This window comes from Rousettus aegyptiacus, unplaced genomic scaffold (genome assembly GCF_014176215.1).
Source record: "Rousettus aegyptiacus isolate mRouAeg1 unplaced genomic scaffold, mRouAeg1.p scaffold_m13_p_13, whole genome shotgun sequence".
Lineage (NCBI taxonomy): Eukaryota > Metazoa > Chordata > Mammalia > Chiroptera > Pteropodidae > Rousettus > Rousettus aegyptiacus.
Window position 1 is genome coordinate 48,804,576 of NW_023416288.1, and position 13,761 is coordinate 48,818,336.

General features: G+C 42.3%; 1 protein-coding gene across 14 annotated transcripts in view; it reads left to right on the forward strand.

The window, feature by feature from the left end:
* The window catches only part of KMT2C (lysine methyltransferase 2C), a 194,036-nt gene that overhangs the window by 91,226 nt on the left and 89,049 nt on the right, over positions 1–13,761 (forward strand). For 13 of the 14 annotated variants that reach the window (XM_016163899.2, XM_016163904.2, XM_036230623.1 and 10 more), the window contains exons 9-13: positions 770–884; positions 10,342–10,511; positions 10,976–11,127; positions 11,921–12,034; positions 12,940–13,017. In XM_016163899.2, coding sequence (XP_016019385.2) covers positions 770–884; positions 10,342–10,511; positions 10,976–11,127; positions 11,921–12,034; positions 12,940–13,017 — 629 coding nt within the window. The remainder of the gene's footprint in view (positions 1–769; positions 885–10,341; positions 10,512–10,975; positions 11,128–11,920; positions 12,035–12,939; positions 13,018–13,761) is intronic. The other variant, XM_016163911.2, reaches the window with a different exon arrangement.

The window sequence follows — 13,761 nt, forward strand, 5'->3', positions numbered from 1 at the left end:
GCGGTTCCTCTCAGCTCTTCTTGCATTCCCCAGATTTTCTTTTTCCTCCTCTCGAATTAAAATCTTAGTGTCTGAGAGTGATTAACAGCCAAGAATCAAGGCAGAGATATTTTTGAGTATAGTTCTTAATATTTATGAGATTATTATTCTAATACCTATTTATTTAGCACTTATTGCTTAATGAATATTCTAAGCTCTTCAGCCAGAATTATATTTAATTCTTTCAGTAATCTTTGATTATTATTCACATTTTATGTCTGAAACTAAGAGAACTCAAGTGGAAGTTATTTAGGAGTCACAGCTAGAAAAACAGTCTGAATACAAACATAGGTCTGACGCCAGGTTTGATCCTCTTTTTGTTACACGACAGTGTCTTTGCAGTTTGCTGTGCCAAGACCTGTGCCTTTCCCCACAGCATCACCCGTCAGTTATAGCTCTTCCCCGAGAAAGGATGAGTATGGGGTGTTAAGAAAGTAAAGATCAAAGTCAGTCATCTGGCCGTAACCCTTCCTTCTTTGCAGGAATCCCAAAGTGACTAAAGCAGGATCCCCGTAGGTGAGCATTTAGGAAGGAAAACCCTTCAGGGACCTTGGGAAGATGTCTCTCCATCCTCCAGGGGGTTACCTTTGTCATTATCTGTGCGTAGATAGAACAGACACTGAGGTGTTCATGAACCAGGCAGTTCCCAGGATTGATTCTTTAGATGATTACTTATGTTACAAACATAAGTTTAAAGATCAGGCATCATTAATGCTATCTTATTTTTTAGACAATCGGGAGAAGATAGCAAGATGCTAGTGTGTGATACGTGTGACAAAGGGTATCATACTTTTTGTCTTCAACCAGTTATGAAATCAGTACCAACCAATGGCTGGAAATGCAAAGTAAGTTGTTTATTTTTTTAAGAAAAATATCAGCATCTGTATGTTATTTCTGTAGAGCAGACAAATCGGATACCTATTCAAATCTATACATTGCCATCAACTTAAAAAAAATAAAACAGCTTTACTGACGTTTAATTGGTATACAATAAACTGTACATATTTAAAGTTTATGATTTATTGGACCCATGTGTACACACTCATGAAGCCATCACCACGTTCAAGGCTACGAGCATACTCACCATCCCCAAAGGTCCCCGGGTGCCCTGTGGGGCCCCAGCTCTCCGCCCGCCCACCCCTCCTGCCCTCTGGGCAGGCGTCCGACTTCTCTCACCCTACATGAATTTGCATTTTCCAGAATTTTTTATGAATGATGTCATATAGTGTATACATTTTTTTTTTTTGCTTTTTTCGGGTCTTTTAAACTCGGTTATTTTGAGGGTCACCCGTACCGTTGGTGTGTAGTGGAGGAACCACAATTTGCTTATTGAATCCCTCATTGGTGAACACTTGGGTTGTTCACAATCACAGGCTGTTATGAAAAATGCTCCTATGAATCTGTTAACTAACATGGATGGTGCTTCATGGCTTACAAATGGTTTTTGAAAAATTAATCTTTAATCTTCCCAGAAAATCGGAAGTAGGTAGTATCCCCATACGCGGATACCAAAACAGAGATACTTTTTTTTTAAATCCATTAATTTAAAATCCGGAGATAAAATGCATTACATTTTGATAAATTGGCTTTTAGGTTATTATACAGTGATTTTTATCTGTACATATATTTTTATATTTACATATACACTTGTATTAAATATCGGTAATCATGTATATATGTGTGTGGATATACCTATGTATGGATATATATAGTTTCAGCACGGGATGATTGACTTAGACTGGAGATTTATTTTTTTAGATGCTGTTTAAAGTTTCTCTTGGGTTTGAGAGCTGGACAGAATCTAGACATTTTCCCCATTTCTCTGTCATTGCTTAAGACATAGCTATGCCTGATATTACGGTGGCACATGTCGTCGTTGAGCACAGTCACCACATTGTCCGGTCACTTCCAGTCAGCGTGACCCGTCTGCCTGCTTGGTGGGACACTCAGGATGTATTTGCAGTTATTTTAAATTTTTTTCTGGGTATTCTTTTAGCCAGAGAATCTCCCCTCTTCCGTATGTTTTGGTATTTGCATCTTTATGACCCTGAGGTGTTGGTACTGGTCTCCTTAAGTTTCCTGAGGTCCTTCTCTGCATGGCTGACAGCGCCCCCTCTGGGCAGAGTTAGTATAGTACCAGGTAAACAACAGCTTTAGACATATTTGTGCGTGGAAGCACAAAATGTTTAAATTCTTAAAGGCAAAGAGAAGGTAAGAATAATTTGTTTACCTGTAATTCTCAACTGACTGAATAAAAGTTTTTCTGTCTAGAAGATATTAACAAGACATATATACTGTGACCTTTCCTTGGGTGTGCTCTAAGCTGCATGTAGCTCATGAGCTTGCAGTTGCTTCCTTTGAAATCAGGGTAAACCAGTCAGTTCTGGATTAGGAGCCGCTGAGGGCCTAGTGGTGTGGGAACTTGTCCAGGTCACTGATTTGTAGGAGCAGAACAGGCACCAAAACTCGGGTTTCCTGTCTTACGATGTAATGTTACAGTATCTCCCTGTTAATATTGTACTTAGTGATCACACTGACTTTAAAAAGGTAAAATGAGAATTTATAAAGTAAATGTTAATTTAATCTAACATATAATTTTGCCTTGAAACTAAATTGCCAAGACTGAGTAATAATAGATACTTTCTCAGGCCAGCTCGGGTCGTTAGCCTTTCCTTTGGGTTTAATGTGCATACGGAGACTACCTTTGTGTAAGTATTTGTCTAAAAATAGTATTGATGACGCCATGACCATGTTTGCTAGTTCAGAGCAATCAGACCTCAGAACGCCAGCGAGCAGCCCCTGAGCTGTGCGCAGAGCAGCGTCCCTCAGTAACACTCCGCAGGTCTTAAATGAATGGGTCCCAAAGCAGTTACTGCTGAAGTAGCAAGCAGCATGCGTCCCCCCGCGCTGCGTGCCCTGGGGGGCTGCGGCCGAGGGCTGGGCGCACAGCGCGTGCCCGCCAGCGCGTGCCATGTCCGGACCTGGTCTTTCCTGTGTCCGCGACAGGACTTGGGCTAAGTGCAGGTGTTAAAGTCTGCATCGCGGTACCCTTGCAGGCCCATTTATATTATTTTAGGTTTGCATTTCCATTAAAAATAACAAGTTCTCAGAAAACGCAGTTCCCCCCTTAATCCCCCAGCTCGTCTGTGCGCCCCGCGCTCCCCACGGGCTGGTCCCGGTGGCAAAGGTGCACGCTCAGCGCCCGCCCAGCCCTCGCTGGCCCCGGCCTGTCTTCGTCCTGGCTCGGTTTCTTCCCCGCCAGCGGGGTGGCCTTCGGGAGGGCTGGGGGACATGGGGGACGTGGGTAGCGGAGCAGGTCCCCGCACATAGGCTGCGTCCTGCACCGGCCGGGTGTGGTGGCCTCTGGGTGGGAAGCGGGACCTGGGGTCCTTTGTCCTCCTGGGGGTCCTGGCAGGGGGCGGGTGACGCAGAGGAGCTAGGCACCTCCCCCCCCCCACCCCCCGTGTGGTGGGCTCAGGCACTGCGCATGCACAGTCTCGGGGGCGGGGCCTCGGGGGGCGGGGCTTCGCCCCTACCCGCCCCTGTGCGCGCGGGGGTTGCTGGTCTGGGCGTCTCACGTGTCGTGGACGCGCGCGCGCCGGCGCCCCCACCACCCTCTGCCCTGCTCCCTCCCTGTGCCCCCTCTGTCCCCCCCCCCCCGCCGTCCCTCCCCCTCCCCCCCGCCTAGTCCCCTCTTGGCCCCCTGCACCCCGCTCCGTCTGCGCCCCCTCCACCCCACTCTGCCGTGCGGCCCGCTCCCTTCTCTTGTCCGCTCTGGGAGGTTGAGTTCGCAGTGCCTTTTCTTTCTTTTCTGAGGAAAAAAGGACGTTTTTAAGACTATAAATTTACCTTTCCTTATTGTTTTGGCTGCCCCCAAGTGTGTTGTCTTTTTATCTGTGTACCTTTGACTGAATGACTCCTTTTTTTAGGTTGTGCTTAAGCATGTATTATGCTGAAGTATTTACTCGGACTATCTAACCAGTGTAGTTTTCTCTTTTGCAAATGTTCTCATACTTGAAATAGTGATTTTTTTTTTTAAGGTCTAGTATTTGTTTTTAATTTTATTTTGCTAGAGAAAATCCTCATTTTTTGACAACTTGATTCAACAATGGTAAAGGTGCAGATAAAATTGACTACTATGACTTTTCATATTAATTTCACCTTGTATCTTTTTATTTAACAAAACTTTTTTTGTGGCTGTTATTTAGTAAATAGGTCAGGCCAGTGTCAGTATGTATATTATGCTTTTTGTTGATGTCAAACTGTCTTTATCTTGCGTAATGCTTTTTCTCATCATATTATTTTTGCCAATATGACCACGTGGGATTTTAGTTTACCAGTTAAATGGGATCTTTTCACATCTTTTTTTTAAATTTTGGATTCTTCTTCATAATTTTAAATGTATTTCTTGAAAGTTTTGGTAGAGTAACTATTGAGATTAATGGTCGTAGTGCTAACGCTTGGCTGTTTCCAAACAACTTCATTTGTCCTTTCTGTTTTTCTGTTCCTTTTAGTTCCTGTAGTGATTTACAAGTCAGAATCTTACTGTGTATTAAGGTGCAAATCTCGAACGTGTACATTTTTTTCTTCTCTCACTTCCCATTGAAAAGGAAGAAGTGAGAAATTTTCCTTTCTCCTCTTTGCCTTCCTTACGTTCACCCGGACTATAAACCTTGTGACTTTTCCCAGTCGCATTTCACCCCGTCTTTTGAGGTCTTGGTTATACTTCTCTAAAGAAAGAACTGTAGATTTTCTGATATCCTGCATATCTGAAAGACTCGCGTTTGGCACAGTTTTGTGTTACAACATTTTCTTTTTTTCTTATGCTGTAGAACCTTTTTTTTCCAGAATTTTCCCTGCTTATCACAGAAAAAAAAAAATCTTACTTTTGAAAAGTTCGCCTCGTTATAATCTATTTTTTTTTCTGTTTAAAAGCTTTGGGACCTTGATTTTTGTCCCTCCTTTGAGTCGGGCCCGGGATGTCAGTTTGTGGGTGTGCATTCATCGGTGTTGTCTGGAGCACAGTGCCCACTGTCAGTCTCCGGTTGGGCCTAGGGTAGGTCTAGAGAAGCGTCAGTTAACTTTACCTTTTAAAAAAAAATGTATCTTCTTTACACATTCTCTTTAATAGTTTTTAGTGACATCCAGATTCTTTCGTTTCCTGCTCTTCATTATCTTCTCGCCATGGTCGTCATCATCGTGGCGAATGTCTTCGGGATTCCAGGATCGTTTCTGTCGATTGTGCTCGGGCCACTTCGTCCTGCTCACGTGCCGATTTACCCTCTGTGGCGGTCTGCTGTTGTCCTTCACTGGGGCAGAGTCATTTGTGATGCTGCCGAGAGTGCGATCGGGTAGTTGTGCATGTGTGTGGCTCTGTGGAGGCGTGGACTGGGTTGTGGAGTCAGCTCCCCGCTGTGGCAGGTCCCGAAAGCCAGTGCTCAGCCCCACGGGTCTTTGGCAGCCACGTTTCGCTCACGTGGACCACGTTCGCAGTCCGCAGCGCACAGCTGTGTTGGGTGTTGTGAGGTGAAGCCCAGCGTGAGCCCCGGGCCCAGGCAGTGGAGCTTCCCGTGGGAGGGCCTGTCTTCTCAGTCTGGAAAGTGGCCGTCTTCCTCCCGTCCGCTTCTTTCATCGCTCTGCACGGTCTTTACTCACAGCTTGCTCATGTTTGAAGGCCTGGTCTGCGTCCGCCACCGGCGAGGTCCCGGGGGGCAGTCAGGCGCCTTCACGCCAGGGTGGCAGGCAGTCAGGCCGGGGGGCTGCTCGCTGAAGCAAGGGTCATCGTTTCCGGGTCCCTGTCGTAGCCCAGTCATTGTCACGTAGGCGGCGTCTCCCTGTTTTCTCCCAAGAATGCTCGAGTCTTGGTATGTTATGCGTTTTTTAAATTTTTTATTTGGAAATAATTTCAAACTTTAAAAGTTGGAAAAATAAAAGCACCTGTGTGCCACTTAGCTCGATTCACCTCTCGTTAGCGCTTTAATGTCACTCTGCACACCTGTTCGCCCGCTCCCTGCTCCCTCCCCCGGCACCTCCCAGATGCTTTTGCCCTGAACCATTGGAGGTGAGGTCCCGACCCTGCGCCCGCCCCCAGCTGCGTGCCCTGTTCCTCTGAGAGCGCGTCTCCTAGTAGCGGGGTCCTTACGGAGTCAGTGCTGTCAAGGGCTTCACGCCGTTACCTCAGGAGTGTCTCCATCTACTCGGCCCTCCTCGTCCAGCCTTGTCACTTGGTCCCGTGTCCTGTGTGAGCGTTTTCTCCCTTCCCAGGTGGATGCCAGCATCCAGTCTGTGGCCAGGTATTCCAGTTAGTTGTCACGTGTCTCTTGATGCCTTTAATCTGAAAATTTTCCTCAGCTCTTCTTTGTCTTTTTGGTACTGATAGTTTTGAAGACTAGTTTCCCCCACATACCTGTTTTTTCCCCCCCCGAATCGAACTTTTCTCATCGTGTCTTTGGTATTTCCTCATGGCGATACCGAGGCGGCGGCGGCGGCGGGCAGGATGCGGCATCCGTGACAACGTCCCCTTCTCGGGCCGCCCCAGCGGGCGCAGCTGCTGCTCCTCGCTCCTCGCTCCTCGCAGGCGGTCTTCATTCCCACAGCGGTCAGGCTGCGTCAGGTTTCCCGGTTTCCCCACTCTGCGCTTTTGCTCCCTGGTGGCTGATTCAGCAGCACGTGAGGAGGCACTTTACGACCACGTGAAGAACTCGCTCCTTCTCGCAATTTCCTCCGAGATTTCAGTACCCATCGCCCGGTGCAGTTTTTCCTGTTGGCTGTGGGATGATGCTGTAACTCAGTACCGTAGCTGTTTGTGTGCGTGCTCGTACTGTCCCGTGCTTTCCTTCGTCAGCCTCTTCAGGCGGGCCTCTGTTTTCTCGTGACGTGCGCTCACCGTTTATTAGAGCGCTTCGTTAGTAACTAAGATCCCGAGCTCATCTTACACCCCCTGTGCCCCAGCCCTGCAGTCAGACCTGTTCTCTTTAAGCATACCTGGCTCTTTTAGTGGGGAGTGGGCTCTAGGTGGGCTCTGTGATTTGGGGGTGCGGCGGGGGCTTGCAGGGTGTGGTCATGGCGGTGGAGGGTGGGGTGTCTGTTGTTTTCTTCATTACCCTTTCAGCAGCTCGGGCAGGAATCACGTGCGTGTATATACATTGACACACGTACGGATACGCATGGACTCACATGCACACGATTTATAGATAATGAATTTACTCCAGTGCCCCCCGGTTCTGATCTCTCCCGCCGAGCTCTCCACTTTCGCCCGTTCCCGCGTGTTCGTCCTGCCGAAGCAAGAATCCTGTGTCCCCACATCCATACACGTCATGGCTCCATCCCATAACAAACCTCCTTCAGTTTGCTCTTGGTCATAGGCGTTTATTCCCTTTTCTTATTGATTCATTGTTTAAAAATATGTAGGATATTACGTACTTTCAAAAGTCAGTCATATAAAACGTTATGAGCATTGTCATTTCCTCCAATGTGATTTCCACCCCCATTTGCCCTTAGAGGTAACTGACCTGCTTCTGGTTTGTCGTTTCTCTGTTTTTGTATGGATGAGCAGATACATTATTTTCCCTTTACCGAACGTAGCATATATGCCCTATGCTTAGTTTCCCTTATTTTAAGTTAAAAATGATTTTGTGCATAGGTATTTTTGAGTTGTTGAGAGAGAATCTCTAGCATAAATTCCCAGAAATAGGTTCACTGGCTGGGGGTAAATGCATACGTAGTTTTGTTAGGTATTGTCGAGTTTCCTTCTCCGGGGGCTTAGGGCGATGGGAACTTCTTTTCTTACATCCTTGACGATGACTGTCATGTTCGGTTTTGAATTTTTGCCCATTTTATGATGAAAGATGGTATCTCATTATATTTTAATTTTCATTTCTCTTGAGTAAATTTCATCACATTTTCATATGTTTAAGAATAATTTTGACCTCTTTTTGTGAGTTTTCTGCTCATCTGTTTTGCCTGTTACTCTTGAAGGTTTTGATTTTTTTTTTTTACCCCCTAAGACTTCTTTGTATATTGGAGACATGGGACCTTTATCTGTGTTATATGATGCTCATAGGTTCTCCCAGTTAGTCATTTTTCTTTTGATTTGCCTAATGTTATTTTTTGCCAAACAAAAGTTTATTTTTATTGTAGTCATATTTATTAATCATTTATTGATTCTGGATTTTTGAGTTAAAATTACCTTTTCTCTACATATAGGTAGTTTATAGAAGAGTTCCTCTTTTAGTTTTTGCATTGTTGTTTTTTTTTTTAACAGTTATCCCTGCAGTCCCTTTGGGTTGGGTGCTTGGGTGTGGTGTGAGGTCTCTTTGTCCAGTTGACTGTCCAGTTGTCCACAATCCATTCACTGTGAAAAGACTGTCTTCACCCCAGTGACTTGGGATTCCAGGCTGGAATTACAGATTTCTTTGGTGTGTTTCTGGAATTTTTCCGTCCCATAGGTCTGTCTTCCTATTTATGAATCAGCACATGACTGTTTCAGTCATAGAGGCTTTGCGGTATCTGCAAAGATACTTTAAGAGCTGCTTCACGTCACATTTTTCTAGCTGTTCTTGTGTGTGTGTGTGTTTTTTCTTTTTTCCCGTATGAACACTAGTGTCAACTCCATGGCAGACCTCATTGGGATTTTTATTGGGATCACTTTACGGTTATTAATTGATTTAGGGAAAAATGACATCTTGATGATGTTAAGACGTCGTAACCAAGAACAAGGCGTGTCTTTGTGTTTGTTCAAGTCTAGTTTATTCTGGAAATGTTCTATAAAGTCTTTTGTATAGATTTTAGACATTACTTAATTCATTCTTAAATATTTGTTGCTATTATAAATAGGACTTTTCTCATTCATTATACCTTTCAACTGGTTATTGTGTATATGAATTCTATTAACTTTTCATTGTTTATTCTATGTCTTGATCCTTTGTTAAATTCTTTTATTGAATTTGTGATCAGTTCTGTAGAATTTTCCGAGTATATTGCCTTCCCATCTACAAATAGTTTTGTTTCTTTTACTATTCTTCTGCCTCTGTTTTCATTTGTTTCCAAGTGTGCACTGGCTTCAGAGCCATGTTGAATCGTGGTGGAAACAGTAAGCATCCTGCTTTATTCTTGACTTAGTGTGGATACCTTTCGGGTACCTCAAGTAAATAAAAGGTTGGCGTTAAGAATTGGGGCATGTACATATATCACGTTAAGGAAATAACCATCATTTTTATATTCTCTAAAGTATTTAAATGAGTAATGGATTTTGATTTTTTTTTTTTTTGGTCAAAAGACCTTTTTAGCTTCTATTGAAATAATTGATTCTCCTCAGACCTAAGAATATGTTAAATTTTATTAAGAGATTTTTAAATATTCAACCATCCTTGTATTTCTTGTACAAACTCCACTTGGGTGTGGTTTATTATTTTCCTAATTTGCTCTTGGAGTCTATTTGCTAACATTTTATTCAGGATCTTTGCGTAATATTTGAGTGCATTCATTTGAAATCTGTCAGGCTTTAGTAGATCTGCGATTCATGCTAGTTTCTCTTTTTTTTGGTGAGCAAGTCTTTAGTGTCCACCAGTGGTTCAAAAAGATACACAGGTTCGTTCGTTGGTATTTTTGGTTGGAAAGTTGGATTAGGTAAAGAGAACCAGCCCCACAACCTTATTAAACCTCGTGTCCAGGATTTTGAGGCAGGTTAGCTTATAATGCAGAGGGGATTTGGGTCTGGTCCCTGGCTGGCCTTGCACTCCATAAATAGCTCAACTTGATAAGGATAGCACCATTCTCTGTTGTGAAAATGTGAAGCCAGTTTTTGGATTTTGATGTGGAATGAGTATTCTCACAATTTTAGTCATTTGGAGTGGGTCGTGATACTTCGTTAGTGTGAATTCTTGTTTTTAGTGTCTAAGCTACCCATGTGCGGTTGGAATACCCCAGCAGCGCCGTTTTGCTCTCTAATGGGGTCAAGTAGACATATTCCACATAAGCTACTTCCAGGTTCTGGAATATGTTTCCTTTTCGAAGTTCGAGTTGCAGTGTTCCTGGTTTTCTTCCCTCCCTAATTATGTTTTCTTGGATGTCTCTATTTCCTATTTATATTTTCCTGGAGGTTTTAGTGCAATTGAATGATGTCTCATCAGATGTTCAAAACAAACTGCTGTTTCAAAACACACGCCCTAAATTAGTGTCAGTGAAGAGTCCGTCTCAACGCGTAATCTTCAAATGTCTTACTGATTTCAAAAAGGGTTACAGCAGAGCTGCCATACAAATGCATAACAAACTGGTTTTGTTTTCGTTTTTCTCGGTGTTTAGAATTGCAGAATATGTGTAGCGTGTGGCACACGATCTAGTTCTCAGTGGCACCACAATTGCCTGGTATGTGACAGTTGTTACCAGCAGCAGGATAACTTATGTCCTTTCTGTGGAAAGAGCTACCATCCAGAGTTGCAGGAAGACATGCTCCATTGTAATATGTGCAAAAGGTAAGAGTCTGGAGTTACTCCATTTGAAGTGTTTTTTCAGTTCTTCTATCCATGTGATCATTTGTTCTACCATATATTTTTGAGCTCTGAGCTTTTATCACTCCAGTAGTTATTTTAGTACTGAGTGCTGTTAGAGATGGAATTAAAATTACATTTTTATGAATCCAAAAGGTGTAAGGAAGTGAATGAGCAAAAGATAAGACCAGAAATGAGCAGTAAGAGAGAAAATTACACAGGGAATAGTTTTAAAATACGGAAGTAAAAATGTGTCAGCACCTCTAATGACATCAAGAAATGCCAGTTCCTTATCCAGGACTGTCACCAGTTGCCAATCCCTGTAACCTCTCTTCTGTCATCCTCAACCCCTTCCTAGATTCAGCTTTTCAGCAATTGCTTCTCTTTCCCTGTGTTGTTAAATTGGCTTTAAATGAGAAAATTTAATTTAAACATATTTATCACTGCAGATGGGTTCACTTAGAATGTGACAAGCCAGCAGATCACGAACTGGACTCTCCGTTCAAGGAAGAGTATGTCTGCACGGACTGCAAGCACGCAGCGGCGGGGATGGGGCCGCTGCAGCCCGGTGACGAGCTGGAGATCGATGACGTCACTCCAGGTAAACGCGAGGGAGGTTTTTGTTAAGCGATGTTGTGCCCACCTGTCACCACTTTATCATCTTAGTAGTAATGAGGGAATCTTGTGTCTCAGGTCCCCCCTCATTCTTAATTTCTCAGCTTTTAAGTAGACACACAATCATGGTCATCTCCGAATGTTACGGCGAGCACCTCATTTAGTTTCTCTGCAGCCATTCTGTTATTTGAATGCGAGGACTGGTTTGCTTTTTACTCCAGTTGTGTTCTCTGAGCCAACTGGAGGTTCCTCAGTGTTTGACAATATGGCCTAGGTTTGCACTTCAAAATCTGGGTTATTTTACTCCAGACAAGTTTTGGTTATATCACCTCTTGAGTCCAAAATTATGCTCAGGTATTTTTTTAGTAGTGTACTGTTGGTTATTCACATCCTAATAAGATTCTTAGATGGTAAAGAGAACGGACCTGTTTACTCGGTTATTTTTAATCTTCGGTATGAAAGGTAACTTTGGGAAAAGTCTCATCATCTATAAGGGATTTAAGTAGAAGCTTCTTAATGGCTAATATTTTGACTCCAGAATACCATCAGTGTACCATTGTGAAGGTCCTTTTAAAATAAGAACATCCCAATTACCTTTCAATTCATTATACTTTCCATGTTTTTAAAAATGTAAATACATATTGGATTCAAAATAGAAAAATGCGAAGAATTTACAGCATTTTCGGTAACAATTGACCCTCACTCTTGCAAAGTAGTAATTATCAACTTAACAGAAACAGAAAAACTCCTTCTGATCTAAAGAGTAAATTTCTGTTAAGATTTTAACACCGAAATGGAAGTCGAAGGACCTGAAGGCCAGGTGGTCTCCCTAGAAGAAGCGGCTGATAAAGAAGTCTGTGGTCCGGAGTCCACACCTGGAATTGTTCCAGATGGTAAGAGTGATTTTGATAATGAATACAACCCATTTTCTGAAGAAAATGTATCTATACAGGGAATATGTGAACGTCTGCCAAAACTTTGGTGCCCTAACTACAAATTAGCCAAGATATATACATAGCATTTAGGAAATTATTACCAGTGGAGCTTTTAGAAAAATCACCTTAGACAGAAATTAAGAGGGTAAAGGGCATATAATCTAGACCTAATCATAAATACATGCTTTGTTTAGGGACCAAGTAATTTTTATTAAAAAGCAATTTGTTATTTTTTCTTTCTTTAGTTATACTTGTTATTACTAACTAGAGCTGTTGCTGACTGAGAGATGCTTCATGCTGAGATAATGAAAAATTTATTTTAGATCGTCTCAGCAGTCCTATTGAGGGTGATTTCAGTTATTTCAATGATCCTTCAATTAAGCTTTTTGCAATATTGATAGTAGCTACTGCTTTACTTGAGGAGCAGAACTTAATGAGAGACCAGGTTGGGGGGGAAAATACTTATTAAATTTAATCTTGAGCTCATCTGAGAGTCTGTGGTATTTTAAGTGCAATTGTGTGTTTTATAGAGTGAACATATACATGAAAGAAAAGCCTCTGGGATGTTTGAGATTGAGTGTATATTTACTAACTGATTAGAAGCTGTACTTCATAAAGATGTAAAGTGAAGGAAAACAAGACAAAGCTGTCTGTAATAATAAATCTTACCATAGCATGGAATCAGATTCCTAATTCCACCTTCATGCCCGTCTTCATACCCTACCGATAAATAGGAGTGTTGTGTTTTGTGCTCACTTTGGAAATTGGTTTTTGGCAAGAGGATAAAAATCTGACTCAAATTACTGTTGAGAGTTAGCAAAATTTTGACTCATTGCTCAGAGACCCGTAAATGTTATTCCCAGGAGTTCAGGTCCACACGGGAGAGCAACAGAATGACCATCCGCCAGAAGGCCTTGACATGCTTGGCCTGCTCACTCCTGGTAAGTGTTCTCTTCGTATTGCCTGATTTGACGGCATTACAGCATGACGTCCTCAACAATTTGTGTCGAGTCGAGTCTATTGACTTTTGAAGTTAATTGTCACAGAGTTGTTTACTTTTGCTGTATTCACATTACAGTAATGAAATATTTTAGTTAATCTTTTTTTTGTGAAGAATTGGCAATGGACTTCTGAAGGATGTTACATTTTCTATATAAAGAGCTGCTGATTCAGATGCCTGTTGTATGGGCCAGTGAAAGTCATTGTGTACGACTGATAGCTGACTGTAATTGAACTGTGTGTTTATGTATTTATCTTAATATTTCCTGCCTTCCATAGAACAGAAAGAATATACATGTGGTCTGTATGAATTGTCGTGCTCACTCATGTTCACTCTTCATTGTGTTTAATTTTGTTTTGAAAATCAATTTTTAAATTTTTTATATCAAGTACTTTTGAAGCATTTTTTTTGTTTAAAAATATTTAGTACAAACAGATCTGTTATTTGGTATTTTTTCTTTATTTTTGATTGTAGTCTTCCAGTAAAGTGAGAGTGAGAAGTGAGATTTCATTTCGATATCAGAACATAGATAAATTTCAGTCACCATGGTAAATAGTAAATGAGGAACTTAGGGTCTATGTTAATGTAACTTAGAATTTACCTTGATGGTACTTGAAATAAGCTTTTTTCTTCCATGGTCCTACTTTATAGAGCCACCGACAACTCATGTCAATTGGATCTCTAA